General features: G+C 38.4%; 1 protein-coding gene and 1 long non-coding RNA gene across 5 annotated transcripts in view; one reads left to right on the top strand and one right to left on the bottom strand.

The window, feature by feature from the left end:
• The first annotated feature begins 50 nt into the window (after window positions 1-50).
• LMAN1 (lectin, mannose binding 1) lies at window positions 51-19,772 on the top strand. Its single transcript, XM_027447134.3, has 13 exons — window positions 51-291; window positions 1,475-1,629; window positions 1,718-1,825; window positions 4,430-4,491; window positions 5,217-5,316; window positions 6,824-6,947; window positions 7,329-7,387; window positions 7,977-8,109; window positions 8,804-8,997; window positions 9,114-9,184; window positions 14,328-14,481; window positions 15,186-15,307; window positions 16,765-19,772. The coding sequence occupies exons 1-13, from the start codon at window positions 96-98 to the stop codon at window positions 16,799-16,801; spliced, it is 1,515 nt and encodes a 504-aa protein (XP_027302935.1). The 5' UTR covers window positions 51-95; the 3' UTR covers window positions 16,802-19,772.
• LOC106018282 (uncharacterized) overlaps window positions 4,473-21,103 on the bottom strand; it is a 43,654-nt gene continuing 27,023 nt past the window's right edge. For 3 of the 4 annotated variants that reach the window (XR_011805751.1, XR_011805750.1, XR_002403883.4), the window contains one exon: window positions 14,754-14,987. This is a non-coding gene — a long non-coding RNA (uncharacterized lncRNA). Of the gene's footprint in view, window positions 8,607-14,753; window positions 14,988-21,103 lie in introns of those variants that run through there. The other variant, XR_011805752.1, reaches the window with a different exon arrangement.

Here is a 21,103-nt window from a genome sequence, read left to right on the forward strand (position 1 = left end):
CCCGCCCCGCCCCGCCCCGCCGGGCCCGGCCCCGCGCTCGGCCAATCGCGCGGCGCCCTGTTGGCTGTGCCCGGCGGCCCGCAGCACGGCCCAAGATGGCGGCGCGCGCGCGGAGGGGCGGCCTGGCGGTGGCTCTCGTGGCCGGTGCCCTGCTCGCCCTGGGGCGGGCGGCGGCAGAGGGGGGCTCGGCGGCGGCGCCTCCGCACCGCCGGTTCGAGTACAAGTACAGCTTCAAGGGGCCGCACCTGGTGCAGGCGGACGGCACGGTGCCGTTCTGGGCGCATACGGGCAGTAAGTGCTGGGCGGGGGGCAACCGCGCAGGGGGCTGCGGCCGGCCGGCCGGCGACGGTGCCCGGGGAACGGAACGGAACGGAACGGGCGGGCGGAGCCGCGGCGGGCTGGGGCTGGGGCTGGGGCCGGGGCCGGGGCCGGGGCCGGGGCCGGGAGCCACGGCGCAGGTGGCCGGAGCCGGCCGGCCGCGGCCGGGCAGGTTGCAGGCTCGTAACCGGGGGCGGTTCCGAGGAGCCTCGGCGGTAGCGGGGAAGCGCCGGCGGCCGCTCCGGAGCTGCCCGAGACCGGTCCGGAGGTGTCGACGTGTCCCTGCGGGCGGCCAGCCGCCAGCCCCCCTGCTGGCTGCGGTGCGAGGGCCGCGCGGCTCGGCTCCGCCGGGCTCCGGCTGCGCCCACGGGGCAGCGGCCCCCGGTCGCCGGCGAGGTCTCCGTCCCGACGCCCCCCTCCCGCTGTGAATCGCGGCGGCGCTTTGGGCCTTCCTGGCCGGTAGCTTCGGCCGTAGCGCTAACTTCTGTTCGCTTTCTGCCGGATTTTAATTTAGCTCGTTTTGGTTGCCTCGAGAGTGTTACGTTTTAGCTCTGAAGGCTGTTCGATGTTAACGTGAAGTTACAGGTGACAGGGAGGAAACTGTCTGCATGTTACGTTCTTGCTTGCTTTTTTTAAGCCAAACAGATGTCATTTCATAAGTGTGAATGACTCCTCACTCCTCCCTTCTTTCTCCCTCAACTCGTGCCTCTTTTTTCTTTAAACCGCTAAACAGAAGACTGGAACATCTGTTCGTAAAAAGCAGGAGGGAAAACAGTGACTTGTGGAAAAAATCACACGATGCTTAAGGCAGGAAACAAAATCTGACTTTTTTTTTTTTTAAACTTAATTAGTATCTTAACGACAAGACCATGTTCTATTCAAGTTGTTCATCGCACTACCAAATGGAAGGTGAACAAGTACTCTGTAAAAGAACAGTCATTAACTTCTTAGGAGTAAGGATGGCGTTGGATGTTTTTTTTTTTTCGTTTGTTTTGTTTTAATTCTCAAGTGATAGAGTATTCCATTAAAAAGCTGTTCTGAAAACTCGAGCTGAAGTGACTGGACAATTTTGTGAATTTAGAGGACTTGTTAAATGGCTGGTTGCACATTCACAATACTTTTTATTATATTTAACGTTGGTTCCTTTCTTTTCTAGATGCAATACCAAGTGCAGATCAGATTCGAATAACAACTTCTTTGAAAAGCCAACGAGGATCAGTGTGGACAAAAAACAAGTCAATATTTGAATATTGGGAAGTTGAAGTGACCTTTCGAGTTACAGGAAGAGGCCGCATTGGAGCTGATGGACTGGTATTAAAAATTTGATCTAAGTTTAAAAAATAGACGTACTTCAAAAAGTGGCTCTTGACTTACAGCTCTTAATTTCTTTCTGCAATAGGCAATCTGGTTTACAGAAGAGCAAGGCATGGAAGGTCCTGTTTTTGGGGCAGCTGATAAGTGGAATGGTGTTGGAATCTTCTTTGATTCCTTTGACAATGACGGAAAGGTTAGTTGGAAGTAAACTCTTCTAACAGAGAGATAAAATTAATTTCCTGCCTGTTTGGTACATACAGCTTTGTGGGGAAAAAATAGAATGCCGTTTTCCTATTTCCCTCCATCTTTCACTTAAAGGGCTGGTTTAAAATAGTCATGTTTTCCTTAATACAATTTCAGCTTGACCTTTTCTATATACTTTTTCAAGTGTGTCACTTTTTCTTTTTTTTTGGGGGGGGGGGAGAGTGGGTAGGAAGTTCAAGCTTGAAAGTTGGAGTGTAACACATAATGAATCTACTGAATATTAGCTCATCTGTTAGGTTTGGAGGAAAAATGCATTGCACATATGTATAAGCTGAAATTTGGAATGTCCATGCACAGTTCGCAGTGTTGATAAACCTGAAGAGTTATGCTTTGGAAGAGGCATGTTGTACAAAACATGCTACTGTGGAAGCAGATTTATGTGTCTCTTAGCAGAGATGCTCTTTTTTTGTGGAACAAATCTGCCTTGAGCAGCTTGGTAGCATCTGTGGCAATGATGATAGTTGCTGTTTGTTGTTTTTTTTCCTACTTTCATCTAAAAATCAGTAACATTGCTATAGGTACCTGCTTTTGAGTTTTCAGTTTTCCAGTCCAGAATGCATCAAAGGTCCTCAGAAACTCTAACAATCTGCAGTTGGTCTGCTTTGCTTTTCTGGTACTGCTTTGGCTTTTTTCTACTGTTCTAGCTACTTATTTGTAGGTGTAAAGGTTTAGTGTGTTGTTTTTTCTTTTTCCTGCAGATGGGTTTCAATATACAGTAAACTTAAAAGCTGACAGACTGAAGGTGACGTTTATGATTTAGATCTTGAAAGACAAGAATTGGAGTGTTGTTCAACTTGCTAAGAATTTTAAAAGCTTTTCTGTCTTCTGACAGGGCTGTGGACTTTTGCATAGTTTAGCTGGCTGAAAAGACCATCTGTCAAAATTTGCATGTGGATGGTTCTGTTTTCCAGGACTCTTTTAGGTGTTTTTTGTTTTTTTTTTTTTTTTTTTAGAAGGTGATGATGTGTCACTTCTAGTCAAAACGAAAGTCTGTGCCATGCCTGCATTGGTCTGACGTGTCTTAAATACTGGAGTCTGTAAGACTTCTTTGATGATAGCCTGTTACATTCTTCAGTCCCAGTATGGAGAAAACCTTCCTGGTACTGTTTTTTGTATGTTTGCTGGAAGGTGCCTAGGATGTAGCTGAACATCAGCCTAATATGTTAGCGTTCAGAAGTAGACTTCACCTAGTACTTCCAACTCAAAGCGACCTAGTTATGATGTTGATTCTAAAAATTGCAAAGCCTTTTTTTTTCACTTCTTTCTAAGGCTGCAGGCTATCCTAGAGTTGGATTTTTATTTCTCTGTAGACATGGTGAAAAGAGCTTTTCAAAAAGGAAAAAAAAGTTTTATAGCTCTGAACAGCTGAAATAGTAAGAACCACACTAAATAGAATCATAGAATCATTTAGGTTGGAAAAGGTATTATGTTAGTATCTGTCTGCTATGCTCTAAAGGGTACTAGGCGTGGGTTGCATTCATTAATGCTATGAAATTGAACTGGTTTTACACACTTTCTGCAGAATATATGCAAATATGTTTGAAATAATACAATAATACTGTTGTTACACTAGAATAGACTGTTAAGAAGATGCTGTTTAAGTATTTTGGTGGTACTGAGCAGGCGTAATGCTGATACTGAAGCAATTCATCTAATCAAAATCAATTGCTGAGAAGTAGAAACTATGGTGTATTTCTCTACACCATGCACAGTTCTGTTGTCCCAGTGTAAGTGATGAGGGAAAGCAATCGCATACTTCAGTTGTAGTGGTCTCAAAGTATTAAAGAAAAAGGACCACTTGCTCCCTGTCACTGTGAATAGAGAAATATGTCGTTTATTGGATTCTTGAAATCCACGTTTTGTTTTCTTAAGAGTTGGGAATCTGTCCAATTGGACAGTAAATTCCTGTGGGAAATAATGAATGGTAATGTTGAAGGGAAAGTAGAGATTATCTCTGAAAACTCGTGCTCCTGTAAAAACAAGAGTTAACTTTCTAAACTCCTCTAGGCATCTGGAAGAGCACTGTAAATTTGTTCTGCTCTTCCCATTTCAGCTTGTTCTCATTTTCTAGCAGTTTAAATAACGGGATATGTTTGTTTAGCCAGTGACAGATAGCTCCTGAGTTCTTTTTGTAATGACTGATAAAGTCAGCAAGATGTCAACATACAGCCTGTTTGAATGTTTTTCTGAGTTACGTAGACAAAGTCAGATGTAGTAAGTCATCTAAGAGTTCTAAGATCTGTATATTTGCTACATATAAAATCTATAGATGAATTTATATTTCTGTATTTATCAAATGATGCTATTCAGTGGCATAGCCAAGGACTTATTTTTTTTCCCCACCCCTAGCTATACAAAGAACATACCCGTCTCTTGCAAAGTATGCAGGATGACACACTACTTCAGTCATCTTGCTTTCTGTACTTAAAGATGACATGACTTCTAGGTTTTCCTTCACAGGAAGGCTATCAGTGATGTCACATAGTTCTCTTTGAATTAAACTATCCCATTTGTTTGCTATTTGTTTTTCTAGAAAAACAATCCTGGAGTGATTGTTGTAGGCAACAATGGAAATCTTCTGTATGACCATCAGAAGTAAGTTTATTTTCAATGTTGACTGAATGACAAATGTTTGTTTTTGAATGATGAAGTGTTGCATGAAACTCTCCAAGACACATTTTAAAGGGTTATTTTATATGGAACTCTGTTTATGTATTCCTTTATATCTACGGTTTTCTGTTTGTTAAAACACTGTTTTAACAGCACAGAAATGGGCAACTGATTTAAGTGTTACGTGGCCTTAGGTGTGGGTGAACTCAGACAAGTGGATGTACGGACTTTTTACCTCTTCACTGCTTATGGGGGTGTTCCGTATGCAGCTTATAGATGACGAGTGATTAGCTGAAAACTAATTGCCTCTTAGTAAATTAATAATTAATTGGTTTAATTTTGATTTCTGATGGTCTGTTGTCAACAGCACAATTACTTTTTTTTTTTTTTGGGGGGGGGGGGGAGGAGGTAGTTTTGGGAAGAGAGGCATTTAGTTTAGCTGGTGTGGTCCAGCCTATAGTTAGTTTACAGGTGCAGGAATATGTCTTAAAAGCAGACTTCCCCATTGCTGTTTCTACCTATAGTAGAAACCACCTGGTACTGTTGAGCCCAGACTTCAGAAAAGCTCAATACAACTGAGAGACATCTTTTGCAACAGCTTTTAGATTTTGAAAAAATAGTGTGATGCTTCTTAGTGATACAATGATGCTTTTTTGTCTTAGCTGATATATCATAAGATATAGTTTTATGCAAGTTGTCTTCTTGCATAGTGATGGTTCCACTCAAGCATTGGCCTCCTGTCAGAGGGACTTCCGTAATAAACCCTACCCTGTTCGAGCAAAAATTACATACTACCAAAAAACACTGACTGTAAGTACTCTGAAGTGATCTAATTAACTCATGTTTCTCAGTTTTTCAAGTGTGGGGTTGGGGGTTTGAAATAGTTGCTACAAAGGCCTCTTATGCTAATTTGAATATTCTTGAAAAAGTTGAGCTCAGTAGCTTGGAAGCTGGAACGAGGTGCAGTATGTTCGAATACTAGACAAGTTCTTTCAGCACATCTGTAGCTTTCTGAGCTGACTTAGCAGGTATTGCTGATTTCTCTGATGTTACGTGGGGTTCAGTCATGCTGCTGTATTCATACATGTATGTGCTCCGACCCTGCTGTGTTGCTGTTGACTGGCCTGTAAATGTGTCCCAAAGCCAGCGTATGTTCTTCAGCTTTCACACAGTTGAGCAGCCCCTGCACTTGAGCATATTTCTCAAGCTGATCAGAGAGCTTCCAGTTGACTGTAGGGGATTCTTAAAATATGATTAAGAAAAGACAGCTCTTTGACAGCACACTTAAATTTGTTGCTTGAGAATTCCCACCTCCAAGAAGCAGGAGGACTTTCTATGTTAAAGAAGATAGAAAACCACTAGTGTAAGGGGGTGTTTAAGACTTCTTAAATACTATTTGGATGATTGCCTCCTAGATACGGGGACAAAAATGCTAATGTGGTGCTGGGTTGGGATAGCTATGAAGTATTTCTTTCTTGGCTTCTGATTTCTACTGAAAAGATACTGTTCATAGGCATTAGTCAGTTACAACATGCGGCTATCACTTTTTAGTAAAAGTTTCTCTAAAAGTAAACATGAGGGCACCTAAAAAAGTGGACCTTGTACTCAGTTGTAATGCTAAAAGCTATGTGTTAGTCTTTAATGAAAATTAAATTGCAGACTGAGGCTGCTCTCTTTTTGAATATGCCCAGTCGCTGATGCCTTATCTAGAAGCTCCTCACCCAAGTGGTACAGCTAACCTTAGCGGTTCTTGGAATGCTTTGGTGGAGGAAGAGAGAATCTCTAAGCTTAGGGTCGACTGAAGAGCAGTAAGGATGACTGTACTAGGCTGGACCAAAAATATGTGTTGCCCAGAATCCTATTGGGATATATACTTGATAGATTGGCCTTTAGTGATCACTGAGTCACAGATTTCTTCAACAAGAGTTAGTATTATTAGATCTTGATGAATTTTTCCATGTATTAATTTGTTTTGCTGTTTCTTTTAACAGATAAGTAAGTTTTTATCTCTCTTACGTCTGTATAATATGTCCTCTTAAGCAATGAATAGAAAATATGGAATTCTGTTCATGTTGAACTTTGAATCAGGCCTTTCTTCTTTAAAATAAAAGCTTATGCTTTTTTCTAGTAGAACCTTCTTCAGAAATTAAACACCTGCTTTCAGAAGCCAAAAAACTATGAAGTTGCCTGATAAGTTGTATTTGTGTCCATTAGTATGAATTAACAAAACAATTAACCAGATTGTGCAAATAGCTTTGCCTGAGTAATTTCTCAAATAGATTTTTGTGGTTAAAACTATAGGTGTTTGTCTTTCTAGGTATTAATTAACAATGGATTTACTCCGGATAAGGAAGATTTTGAATTTTGTGCTAAAGTGGAAGATATGGTGTTGCCATCACAAGGATATTTTGGAATATCTGCAGCAACAGGGGGACTTGCAGGTAGAAAATGTTAAATTGTGGCAGACAGTGTGGAGACTTGCAAGAGACTTTTTTTTTTACACTTTTATGGCTGGTGTTGATCCATTATACTAATTTTTGACCTAATCTCTTCCTGTTTGAACTAATCTCCTCCTGTTCCCAAATAACTGAAATGCGTAGATCTTTTTCATGCCTAGCATAGAAATACCTTTAGTTTGTCCTGACAAAGATGTTGATCAGTCTCATTTGCTACTGCATAAACTTGGGAGGGCTTTGAGAGGATACTCTTAGCTGGAGATCCTTTACAAGTTGGAAGGTTGACCTGAAAAGTTGCAGGATATTTTATAATATGTAGCAGTACTCTATAGTATTGTTGGTTTTTTGTTTGTTTGTTTAATCCAGATGACCACGATGTCCTGTCTTTTCTGACTTTCCAGTTGACTGAGCCTGGGAAGGAAGTAGTAAGTGTCTCTATGCATAACTAGTAAAATGTGCTAATATATGTATAGCACCAGATCTTGGCATTTTTTTCTGCAGTCATAATTAGCATCCCTGTTTCTAAATTTTGGCATGGAGCTGTGCAGTCATCTGTTTTGGAAAAATAAGATCAATGCTATAGTATTTCAGTAGTTTAGTTACATTTAGGACCAGAACTCTTGAAGTAACACTGAATCGATGATAATCCTGATATTAAAACAAAAAATGCAAAGAAAACAAACAAAGGTACACTTTGGACAAATTTGTTTTCACTTTCAACTTTGCATTCCTGTAGAACACTTTTGTACTGTTAATCCTCATCTGTTCTTGTAAAACTTGACTTCTTTATAATTGCAGAAAGTAGGCTTTTCAGGAAAAAGCCATGAGTTTCCATGCGAATGCCTGGTTTCTTGCTTCTACGTTAATACATTGTTAACATATGTTAATACATGCGCTTCACAAATTGTCATGCCATCAGACCTGAAGTCTAGACAGCATTTGCTGGACAGTGTGTCATATAGGAGTGGTAGAAAATCTTCTCTCTTCCCCCTTACCTTTGATAATGTTTTAAAGCCCACACCAGATGCAGAAATTCCTCAAAAAGATAAAGAAAAATATCAAGAAGAGTTTGAACACTTTCAACAAGAATTGGATAAAAAGAAAGAAGAATTTCAAAAGGAGCATCCTGATGTTCAAGGACAGCCAGGCAAGTTATTTGAGCAGTTTTTGAGTTTTCAAGGAAAATGTTTGCTTTCCAGGATGTTCAAAACTAGGGCCTAATACTGTGGCATGCTGATCTTAACAAAGCTCCTACTGATTTTTGTATCCCTGTACCATATTTAAGAATCTTTGGTTTTGTGTTTGTGAAATGGTTTCCGTAATACGAGATCTCTTTCCTCTCAGGCTTCCTGAGGAGAGGAAGTGGAAAGGGATGTGCTGGACTGTGTTCCTTTGGAGCTGATGGCAGGATGCATGGGAATGGCAGAAAGCTGTTCAGATTGGATATTCGGAAAAATTTCTTCACTGTAAGGGTGGTCAAACATTGGAACAGGCTTCCCAGTGAGGTGGCTGATGCCCCAAGCCTGTCAGTGTTCGACAGTCCTCAGTAGTATACTTCAAATTTTGGTTAGCCCTGAAGTGGTCAGGAAGTTGTTCTTTGTGATCTTAAAAGGTCCCATCCAACTGAACTGTTCTGATTCATGCCTGTATTGAGAACAAAACAAATGAACAGAAACATATACAGACTTTAGAGATATATCCAATTATTGAAAGAAATATATTTAATTACTGGAAAAGTATGTTAGTGTGGAAACTTCAAGGGTGCAAGAAAAATGCAGTGCAACTTATGATGAATGCATATGTGTTAATTATTTCCTGTGCTTTTTTTTTTTTCTTACCAGCGGATGATCCTTTTGAAACTGTAAATGATCGTGAACTGAGGCAAATCTTTGAAGGGCAGAATCGAATTCATCTTGAAATCAAGCAGCTAAATAGACAATTGGACATGATTCTGGATGAGCAGAGAAGATATGTCTCTGCAGTCACAGATGAGATTGCTAAAAGAGGAGCTGGTGTTCCAGGTCAACAAGTACAGGTAACTCAAAAAGTAAACTGCAGTTGATATCTCTGCCTAATTTTGAAAGTGCAATCAATTATTTTTTCCAAGATATGTTGATTTGTTTTTCTCACCCTTTCCTGCCCCAACACCAGGTTTCCCAGCAAGAGATTGATACCGTTGTGAAAACTCAAGAAGAGGTCATTAGACAAGTGAATGAAATGAGGTAAATGCTTTCTTTTCTAAATATTAAGGCTGTGTTTTGAATTTTATTAGTTTCCACCTTTTAAGCCAAATTTGTTATTTCAGTAGAAGAATATGGGTAAACTTGAAATTTCTGTATGTGTTCCTTAGTGATGATTGTTCAATTTCTGTAATAAACATAAGTTTGTGTCCAGACAGTGGTTAAGCCCCCCTCATGTGCAGCACTTTATCATGAGGTTCTGCTGCAAAAGCAAGGTAAGTAGAGCACCTTTGGAACCACTTGGTTTCTGTAGAATGACTAGTTTGGTAACCTGCTACCTCATGAAAATTTCTTGCTCTGATTTTTAGGGCACTGATAACAACATGAGCATGAATGCCTTCACATTATAGCTGGTGAATCTTAATAAATAAATTATGTTGTACTGGAGTATCTTGTCATTTTATCAGGAGTATGCGGACAATAGGAGTTACATTGTGTGTGTGTGTGTATATATATATATATATATATATATACATATTTTAGTGTAAGCAAAATCTGTTAAGGCATGTAAGTCTTCTGAAGGGAAGTTTTGTGCAAATGAAAATGTTCAGATTTCATTTCCACTGGGAATTCTTATTCATGGAGTATATGAAAAGGTGGTTCTGTTTCTAAGAGTTCAAGAACAAACAACAGCAAAATCCACAGATACCACTTAAAATAAATAAACAAAAATTTCAAGTCTTGCTGAACTACCAGGGTCAAAGAAAGGGTTGTCATCAGTGACACAAACTTCAGCTGGCAGGCAGTCACTAACGGTGCACCTCGGGTTGGTAGTGGGGCCATTATTCTTCAAGCATCTTTATTAATGATGTGGACAGTAAGACTGGGTGCATCTTCAGCAGTTTTACAGGTGATGCAAATCAGGGAGTAGCGTTTGATACTCGCATGGTTGTGCAACCGTTCAGTGGGACCTGGACAGGCTGGAGAAGTGTTCCAACAAGAATCTCATGAAGTTAAAGGCAAGTGCAAAGTCCTGCAGCTGTGTAACTCCATCTATCAGTACAGGCAGGGGACTGATCGTCTGGAAGGCAGTTCTGTAGAAAAGAACTTGACTACTGGTAGACAAGTTGAATGTGGGACAGCAGTGTGCCCTTATGTTAAAGACCACGAACAGCATCTTGGGCTGCGTTAGGCAATGTTGCCAGTGTGTCAAAGGTGATGACTTGTCTTTTACTCAGCATTGGTGGCATCCCCTTGTGGGGTCTGGGGTCCCCCAGTATGACAGAGGCGTGGATGGTAGTAGAGGGAGTCCAGTAAACAACCATGACAATGATTAAGGGCACACAATGAAAGATAAGGGAGCTGGGAGAAATGATACAGACTGGAGAAAAGGCTCAGCAAGGTCTTAACAATGTGTGTAAACATCTGATTTTGGAGATGATGGGGGCTGGGGAAGATTTGGGGTGTGGGTGGTAGGGGAAGGAAGACAGAGCCAGTCTTCTCACTGGGTACCCAGTGACAGAATGGGAGGCAGTGGGCACAAACTGGAATACATGGAGTTCTGTTTGCTCTTCAGATGTAATAAATAAATAAATAAATTTTTTGCTTGTGATGGTAGTGAGACATTTAGTAGGTTGGTTGCCCAGAGAGGTTTTGCAGTCTCCATCCTTGGAGATGCTGGAAACCTGACTGTGACTTAAAATACCTTTTTTTGTTTAGTGGTAAGGGAAGTTGTCAAAAAATTGTTTTTCTAATTTGTGAATATTTAATGGTCTAACGTTTATTTGCTGTGTGAAAACTGCCTATCAGTTGATACTGATGCATCTTTTTGTAGCAAAAGATAATCACAGTAAAGGAGACTGACAGACACAGAACTTGCCTGATTGAGTTCAGTTGTGTGTCAGACTTGTCGGAATCAAATGTTAAGGCTCCTGATTTTATTGTTGTCTTGTTTTGTCTTTTGTCACAGGACTTTTGCCAGGACTTTTAACTTTCTCAGGAATCTTCTATATCTGCAAGGGCACTTGCAAGTTCCCAAATGATTAATAGTTTAGCTTTTAAGGTGTATATTTTTTAATTGATTGAGAAGTATGCTGTACTTTTCTAATTAAGTTACCAAATGAAGCAAAGATCTCCATGTTTAAGGTTCGGTACTGCTAAAGTGGGTTTGAGAATGCCTGTCTTTCAAGGGGGTGTTTATATACTGCTTCCAAGATGTTTAACAATAGCTGTTGTTAGCTGGAATGTCTTTAAGTTGGTTTACTACTTCATTTTCAGTAGTTAAAACATATTATTTTTTGGCTTAAAAAAAATAATCAATTCTACAACTTGATATTGTGTATTGTGTATAAGCAATTGTTTGGTTGTTTTTTTTTGTGTGTGTTTTTCCTCTCTGGTATTAGTTCAGGGGCAGATCTTGTCATTCATCTAAGTAGGTCAGGTTTTTGTACAATGAAGATTAGAGTGCTTCTGTTTTTTTTTTTTGTTTTTTTTTTTTGCACTTGTTCTTCCACAGAAGCTTTAGCATTAATATTCTTGACAAATCTTTATACCTTACAAGCAAATTAGATTTTCTTGTTAACACTGGCAGTCTGCCCTTTCAGTGACTACTTACTAGGTATGAGTTTGTGTAACGTCGTCTTAATATTTTTCTTAGATTAAAGAAATGTTTTATTTATAGATAGAAATGAACAGCCCGCTGTTGGTATTGCTGGTCATCCCAGAGGAAAAGGACTTACTGTCTTAAGTAATTTTCTTGTCAAGATTTGGGGATTTCTTAATCATCTGATTACAGAAGAGTCTTGCATGTTCATACAGTAGAAACGAACAGCATGATATTGTTTATGCAAAAGTAAAGTAAATTAAATTTGATACAGACCATGTCTATTTAGGGAAGTTATTTTGCTTTTAACAAAGTGGATTAATCTGGGGAAAGGCGGGTATGCCGATTTCTGTTCATTACACAGGGATTCTGGTACAAGGAGAGAGATGTACCAAATGAGTCTCACTTGCATTCTAGCACTGAAAATAGTGGGCCAAGATAAACAATCAGCAATTATTAGGCAGTGGTCCCGCTGTTCATTGCATGGGTTTCCATGGGGTAGTTAGGAACAATTTCCAGTGGAAAAATTTTCTTCTAAAATAAGTTATTACAACACTAATTGTAAGAGCAGGTAAATAGTAACCAACTGACTTTATACATTAATAACATAAAAATATAAAACGTATAGATTATATGCTAATGCTATTCAGGATATGTTCATTTAATTCACGACAGATGGAAGTTTTTTTTTTTTTTTTGCATTAATTTTGCCTGTATAAATACTATTGGTTCAAAGACAAAAATGTAGAATGAGTGAGAGATGTCTTACCTATCTTTGTTTGCAGCAGCTTGTAGAAGCAAGCAGCTATCTTTTGTTAAACCCTTTTGATAACTTCAATAGCTTTGTTTTTAGTATTGCAAGTACTGAGAGTTTTGCAGAAATCCATGCATACCTAGAGTGCAGCACATTATCTGTATTTAACAAATAAAACTGGAAAGTGGGTTGTCTTCCAATGTGCTGAAGTAGGATTGACTTTTCACAAACATGGAAGGAAAAGGGGAATTCTTGGATCATTACTGGAAGTGAGGAGAATTTTTTTTATGGAAGTATGCAGAATATTGTTTGTCTCATGTGAAGTTGATTGTCTGTGTGACACTTAAAAGGAAAAACTAGTAGTCTTTCATTTGGAGAAGAGTTATATCGTTAATCCTACATTTAAGAGGGGCTACAATTGCTAAGTGCCTTTTTTCTCTAGTGGTGTATCTGCAGCTTAATATAATTGAGTAGATTAATTCAATGTGTAGCTCTGACTTAACATGTAGCTACTTCAAGTAGTTGAGCATGCTGCAAAATTTTTGCCATGATGAGACAGCAGCTGTGAAACTAAATAATAACGTATCTGCGTTTGCAGTTTTTACCTAGATTTGTGGTAGTGCCTTTGAATCTGTATGGTACCTTTTTTTTTTTTTTAAAAAAAAAAATTCTGTGTTTTGAACTTTAATGGCATAAAGAGCAACTGATGCAAAGCTAAAAGATGAGCACCACCTTTATGAAGATTCTTTGTAAACATCTAAGTTTTGATGCTTACCTTGCGATTTGCACAATGAATATAAACCATTTAAAATCAATAATAAAATTTTGTGAAGCGTTTATGTATTGTTGCTACCAGTTTTCTCAAGGAATGACGTTCTAGTGTGTTTTTTTTCTTAAGGTGCAAGTTAAATTGCTGACCACTGTACAAAGAGTTAGGACTTCACCTTGAAGGCATTAAAGTAAACCCTAATCTGAAGGAAAATGTGAAGTTTTAAGTAAATTAAACAGGAATCCAAAGACGTACATTTTGATTGCTTATTCTGTTAATAACGAAGAGATTAACATTCACATGATAAATATTTTAGCTGAAAATAATCCTCTTTGCAACTGAAAAGAGACATCATAGTAAGGGAAAACTATATAAACATATTGACTAGAGACTAAGTGTTTTTCTCTCACTGATTAGTTCACCTCAAACAAAACTAGGTATGGAACCTCAACTTTTCAGGGATTTAATATGATTTGTTAGAGCAGCAAAATGAATTCACATGGTAACAATATTAAGTATTATGACAGCGCATATAGGAAATGAGTTTCTCATATAAGTGATAATCATGAAACAAGGATGTATCTAAATCTTTTCTTATCCCTAAAGCCGCTTCTTTATTTTTATTTCTTACATGACTGCTTTTATTTATTTATTTTTATAAAACAGCTTTGGCTTTCTTCAAAGATTGTATTATACTCTGTTTATCCTAAAGCCTTGGCAAGAGCCTTAGATAAAGGACTTGTTTTAGACTTGATCAATCAAGCAAAGCAGATGTCTAGCAATAGAATATTTGCCAGATCTTGTTTTCTGTGTGACTTTGGGAGGTAGCACACTGTACAAATCGAAACTGTCTGCAGAATCAAATATTAAAGACAATAGTTTGGTTAAGGAATTGCCTCCTGAGAAGTATCCTTGGAAGCCAGAAGAATGTTTTCTGCCTTTTTGGGTACCTGTGTATTTCAGACTAATTTTAATGGACTGAAATGTGTCCAACATAAATGCTGTTTATATAAAAAAATGTTTTGTATTGAATGATGTTTTGTTGTCCGTCTTGCTTTAGGAATTCCATGGCTGATACTCTGAGGCTGATCAGTGGAGCTCAACATCCTGGTTCTGCTGCAGGAGTCTATGAAGCAAGTCAACACTTCAGTGACATCAAAGAACACCTCCACGTAGTAAAAAGGGACATTGAGCATTTAGTACAACGAAATATGGTAATTTGTGTGCTGTTAGTGTAAAGCATGACTGTAATGCTTCTTTATTTGGCTGTTGGTAAAAAGCTGGGATGAGCCAGCATGCAATTTACAGAGCAATTAATCCTTCATTAAGCTGCTTCGCTGAAACTGCACTGCCCTGACCCAACTGCATGATCTGTGTCTTGATGAGAAATTTTGCACAAAGAGCATGATTTTTAGTCTAGCTTCCTGTGGAAACAAGGTCAAGCAATTAAGTTTTGTAGGTGCTTTTGTGTTTGTACCCCTGCTTAACAGTTCCATATATAGGAGACTTTGTAAGCTTCTGCAGAGAAGGGAGAGGTTTAAACAGGGGAAACTTAGGAAAGCTCTGCTTCAGATACGTAAATGTTAAAGATGACTGTGTTAACATTCAGGAACACGTTAGTCTTACCTAGATAGCAATTAGGCTGAATTAGCTTATGAACCCATACAAGGTTGTTATTTTCTTTCTCCTGTGGTCCTTAGGTTATTGTTAGACAGGTTATCTGAGAAACAAAGAGGAAAGGGGAAAGTGAAAAACAGGGAGTTAAATTAACTTTCTCAAAGTAGTTGTCATTTTTGGCTGATTTCTGATTGTTTCAATTTTTAGATCATGGTGCACAGACCTTGTTTTGTTTCTTGCGTAGCAATCTTTTGATGGCATGTTGTTTCTCTTCTCAGATAACACTTTTCTTATTTCTTAGCCATCCAGTGAGAAATCAAAGTGTCCAGACTTGCCACCGTTTCCATCATGCTTATCTACAATGCACTTCTTCATATTTGTAGCAGTGCAAACAGTGTTATTCATTGCTTATATCATGTATAGGTAAGTATATCTTTCTTTAAAGACAACAGGGCAAATGATTTTAGAACTTCTGAGTAGAAATGCAATTGTGATGATATGATTATATTAATCTTCTTTAAAACAAGCAATCATTCAGATTGGAAGAGACCTTTTGAGGTCTTCAGTTCAGCCTGTTCAAGTTCTACTTGATTGTTATCTATCATTGTCTTAACATGCATCTCTAAATAAACAGCTCCTGTCTCTTCAATGACATCTTCTGGGTATTGGAAATTGCCATGAGACCTCTCAAAACCTTCTTTTGTCTAGGAAGAACAAGTCTAGTTCCTCATGCCTCTCCTCCTGAGGCATGCACTTCAGCCCCTGACCATCATCGTGGTCCCCTACTGGACTTACTGACGTTTATTAATATCTTAACAAAATCTGACATGATCTGAGTTTTTGCTACATGTGCCTAACAGCTTTTGTCTGATTTGACAGATTTGTCAGTGAACTTTTTTTTATGATACGTATCCTATGTAAGAGACAGATAAGGAGATACTGATGTTTTATGGAGTTCTTAGCATTGGAGGGGTGGGTTGTGTTTTTTTTTTTCTTGGTGGTTGTTGTTCGGTTTTTACATTGGGATGTTTGCTGTATTCTCTTCTTCTTTGTAGCATCATAACATTCAAATTAAATGTCAGTGGAAAGGGAAACCTATTGAGAATATGGACTTACTTGTGTGGTGGTCCTGTTTCTCTCATACGTGGACACTTCTTTGGAATAAAAGGACCAAAACAGCTGCAGTGCTTTTCAAAGAGAAAATGCTGTTTGCTACCTTTATGGAAGAATAACTAGTATTAATATAATATAAATGCTGCTCTGATATCATCAACTTTTATTGTATGTCTGCTTCTTCACAAAGTAGGGAGGTTTTTTTTAATGTCATGTTATGTCATCAACTGGGAAATGACTTCCAAGATAAATGAGGAGCTGGTCACCTTCAATTCTTTCTGATGCCCTTGCACTTCTATTTGTGTGTGTGTGTCTCTATCTAGTACAGTATCTATATCCACTAAAGAAAATAATTTTCTGTGCCAGAGTGAAAAAGTCCTATTTCTATTTCAAGCAAGTTCTTATGCTGCTTAATTGCACATTTCCTCTTCTGTCATGATCTTTAGGAAAATCAGATATTGAGAAGCCTTAGAGAAAATCAATTAGAGAATTTTAATAATAAATTAATAAGCTCTTCCACAGTTTTTTCTACCCAGAATGTTTCCATCTGATGCAAAATTGGAACTATAGTCATGCTTCCTTTATATTTGTGAATAGAGTAACTTATATACTGTTTTTGTGATGCAACTTAGGTTTGATTTCTTTAAGCTTCTGTTGAAGGGGAATGGAATCTTTTAATCCCAAAATAAAAGAACGAACTATCTAAACCAGTTAGGTAATCTTTTACTGTACATACATAATGAATTCTCTCCTGGTTTTTCTTTCAGGAGTCAACAAGAAGCAGCAGCCAAAAAGTTCTTTTGATGACCTCTTCCTTTTGTGTGTACATAACATCAGTATGTATGCACAGAAAATCATACAGCTCTGTGAATGAGGGAAAACTTAGTGTTTGATATACTTCAATATTGTAAATTATTTAATTTTGTTAAACCATCTTCTCATTTCAACTGTTAATATTAAAGTTAAAAATGGACTGGGGAGCAGCAGAGCAAATGCTAGGAAGGGGGGAAGGCTGCGGACCCTATCTAGGGCTCTGTTCTCAATGAGGTTTCTGATAAATACTGGAAGGTGTTTACTGTATTCCTCTTTTGTTAAAATTTCAGAGGAGGGATTTAAAATAAGCATGTTTGGTGGCTGTTGATAATGGGAATTTGTGAATTGATGATTTGTGCAGAAAACTTGCCACTAAGTATCCATATCAGATTTAGAAAACAACAACACACACAATTCCCCAAAACCCTCTAAAACCAAAAATTTAAATCAAAACAAAACTACACCTCTCTATTGTGAGGGGAGGAAAACTTGTTATAAACATTTCATTTCTTTCCTATTTGGATCTAATGGCTTAAGAATGATTTTGGAAATTCTAACTCCTTGTGATATACAGATTCTAACTTTTCTTTAGTACATGGATGCAAAGACAGTCCTGCTAACTGTTAAGTTAGACTGCTGGTATCTGGTATAGAACAAACTATACAAGATAAGCAAACAAAGTCTTATCTCCTTATTTTGGGTACTGTTTTTAGGCAGTGAGCAAAAAAAAAACAAAAACATCATCAAGTAGTTTCTTCAGATATATTTGGATTGATTTCTTTTTTGTAGTTTTAAGTCTGTCTGTAATCTTGTTTGGAGACTTTTTGGAACTTTTTCAACAGAGATGCCATTGCTTTATACCATTTCCTATCTGATTTCAAGATATGTTGAATTTGGAAATATGCCTTTACTGTTATAAAGCTGTCTTGTATCTATCATGTATCAAATACAGATGCTTTGATTTAAATATTGACATGGCAAGTATTATAAACTACAAATATTGAATGTTAACAACTTTCCTTGCAGACTGTTGCTTCAGAAATGTTTGTTAGTCCAGCAGCTATTGTAGAACCAGTATTGTGTATCAATTCCTGGTTTAATACCTAACGTGTAAGATTGAACGTGTTTTTCTTTTGATGTTGCTAATCAGATGAACATTTGTTTCTGAAACGAAACAAAGCAGAAAGCCCAAATTAGAAATGTGAAATTAATTTGTTTTGACTTGTTTACATATCTGTGGTAACTTTGTCTTTAAGTTGTTTACGTGTAGAGTTAGAATAGTTTTGTTTTTCTTCTAGTTCTATAAAATACACAAATGTCTCTGGATGTTTCTCTTTGAATCACAAATTTGACTGAAAACCTGCAAAATTTGTCTGGAACCTAGTATACTACTCCTGCAGTTCTCCAGTCTGTTCTTCTGGGAGTGCAATGCGTGCTGCCAAATTCACTGTTACGAAGAACACTTCTAGCATTGTGCCTGACAATTTGGAGAAATGATAAATCTATGCAATACACTTTGTTACTGAAAAGGCAGTGCCCCAAAAGTGGGTGTCTGTGCTATACCAGTAAAATTATACTACCTACACACCTGTTTACATAGCTATGCTGTGTAGCATACTGGTATAGCTTTATAGATTCATTTCTGAAGTTGAGATTTTGGTGTACTAATTGGAGAAACTACTGCCTCAAGCTCATGTTCCTGGATAAGTAGGATAAGTAAATGAAAACCTTTTCAGAGAATGCAGAGTAACACACAGGAATTTATCCATTCAGTTCTAACACCAGCAAATATTTACAGGTGCCTTGAGTCCAAACTATTACAACCCTGACTTTTTTCACTAAGCTTAATATATTTTCTTAAATTGTTCTGAAGATATACGTTGTTATTCTTGTCAATTGCTAGCTTTCTTGCATCAGTGCAACACCTAAATGAACTCCCTCTCTCAAAGCAGGCTTTGCAAGACCCTTTGTACAGAAAGGCTAATGACTGTATTCTAATGAATTAGGTGCATAGGTCTGGTGTAATGAGGAACAGCTCCAGTGTATGTGTTGGAGGAAGCCTGTATTTCTTGTTACTGTGAATTTCTCCAATTATAACTGTTTCAAAGCTGGACGCCCCATACTGTTGTGTGGTTTCTTGGGAAAAAGGGAGGGCTGGGACTGGGGGTTAGGGGCAAACTTGCATCAACAGCTACATCTCATATGGGGTTCAGCTTCTGTGTTTACCCTGCTAGTATATCTGACCTGTCTCCCATGTGGGAACCATTTGCATTAGGGAGCAGAAGGTCTGATGTGTAACATCCTACAAGTGATAACTTTGCTTCATGCTTCATTTCACAGTCATTGCTCCCTGGAACATCAGTAATTGCTTCACAGCTCACTGGATCAAAGGAAAACTCCCAATTACACAGACCAAATTTTGTTCTGGCTACTCTTGAAGTGCTAGCGACAAATCTGGATTTTAAGAATTTTTGTCAGTTAATGTAGCCTTTTGATACGAAGTTTCTCTCAACACTGATAACGTATTTCATTTTGTCAAGTAAGATTTCAGGACTAAGAGAAGACAACTTTCAATCCAATTTGACAATATGACGGGAGAGCGAATCTAATACCAGTATTTGAAGTGTGAATGATAAGTGGCAAATACTTTGCTGTGACAAGGGTATCTCATTGTATTAGAGTATACTAAATAAATAGTCACACCTGAATCTTTCAAGCAAAATTCAGTAGTTCTAAATTACCTAACTTCCTGTTTGAAGAAAATCTGACATTTATCATTGATTGCATCAATTACTGTAACACCGAAGACTGTCTAGTTTGGTTTTTTGTTTGTTTGTTTGTTTTTGTTTTTTAAAAAAAGTGAACAGCTGACATTTCCATATGTTTGTTTCTGAATAATGTAAATTGGTGGTTGGAGTTTGGAAATAACCTTATTTGAATAAAGATGCATATTTTTAGTAAACTTCTTTCTTTTAATCTGGTATGTGTTACTGAAGTCTGAGTGTATTGGAAGCATTCTTGATGCTGTTCTTCAGAACAAAAGAACAAAAGACTAAAACATAACTCTAATCAGAACTGGATTTGCTCAAAAGCTTGTATGAAGAGTATCAGATATGTAGGGTCAGGTGAAAAGTACTGTGTCAACTTCGAAGTCTCTTAACAGTAAATCAAGTTGTTTGCTGGCTGCTTTGATCATACAAAGTACCTAATTTTTTTGAGCTCAAGATTGCTGGTATGTCTGTAGTTCATTTTCCAAGTTCCCCAAATTGCCCTCATCTGTGTGCTCTGCCCTGGTTTAGGTTTATTAAAAAACAGCATGTCTACCCAAAACAAGATAGTCTCAATGGGTTTTGTGCGTGTGTGCGTTTTTTTGTTGTTGTTGTTTTTAATTTATACTGTTCTGTCCAGTAAATCATCTGTAGTAATCTCTCACAGGAAGATTAAGCATCCCCTCATTGACTATGATTTTTCCCCAACCAGGAACAAATTGCCTGATAGGTGGGTTGGTCTTGACTTGAACCTGTTCAAGCTGAGAAAGACCTAAAATTCCTATTTCTGTCTTTCTCTGCAAATGGTCTGAAGTTCAGACTTACATAAAAGCAACATCCTGTTCTAGAGGGACGAAGAGGTGGGAGAGTCTGGGCCCTTTCAAAGAACACTTAGCTACTTCTGGATGACGTGGTTGGTGGTGTCTGCTGTGACCCTGTTTTGGGAACACGTTCTCAGGTCTGGATGCTTGCCTGTCAATAGCATTTTTGTGCTGTCTTGTCTGTGAGGCTTTTGGACTTTGCCCTTTGTGAATTGCCTGTTTTGGGACTCCAAATTCTATTCTGAGGTTGCAGGTGCCTCTGTTCTTTAGATGCAGAACTTGGGCTTTTTTTCTTTTCACATTGTCCAGTTCAGATAACACTGGAAATAAGCCTTTAATTAAGTTTTTGTTTAAGTTATAGGGGAAGGTCATTGATTTAAAGCCAAGGAAGTAGCAACACCAGTACTTAATAAGCAGCCGACTGTATGCTTCTATTAAATCTGTGATTCCTGTAATCAACAAAAAGTTGTAAGTGGTTTGTAACCGGTACAGGCAGTGGTTACAGCACCTCTCAAGAGCAGGAATTACTTTGGAGATTCCAGTCCTTGACACCCAGGGTAGGTAACTAGGTAGCACTGCGAGCAACGTGTTCCTTATTGGACCGAGTGTTTATTATTTGCTGAATCCATAATGAAGTCAGCAGTTCACTAGTTAGTTTTATTTAGTCTTACAAAGTTTCACAGCTAGTCTGTGTTTCGTAGGGT

Source organism: Anas platyrhynchos, chromosome Z (assembly GCF_047663525.1).
Source record: "Anas platyrhynchos isolate ZD024472 breed Pekin duck chromosome Z, IASCAAS_PekinDuck_T2T, whole genome shotgun sequence".
Taxonomy (NCBI): Eukaryota; Metazoa; Chordata; class Aves; order Anseriformes; family Anatidae; genus Anas; species Anas platyrhynchos.

Bases quoted from the DNA above. Each gene is read 5' to 3' on its own strand.
- LMAN1 (XM_027447134.3), top strand. From the start codon at position 96: ATGGCGGCGCGCGCGCGGAGGGGCGGCCTGGCGGTGGCTCTCGTGGCC. The intron at 4,492-5,216 runs GTAAGTTTATTT...CTTCTTGCATAG, and splicing joins CTTCTGTATGACCATCAGAA to TGATGGTTCCACTCAAGCAT. The intron at 8,110-8,803 runs GCAAGTTATTTG...TTTTCTTACCAG, and splicing joins TGATGTTCAAGGACAGCCAG to CGGATGATCCTTTTGAAACT.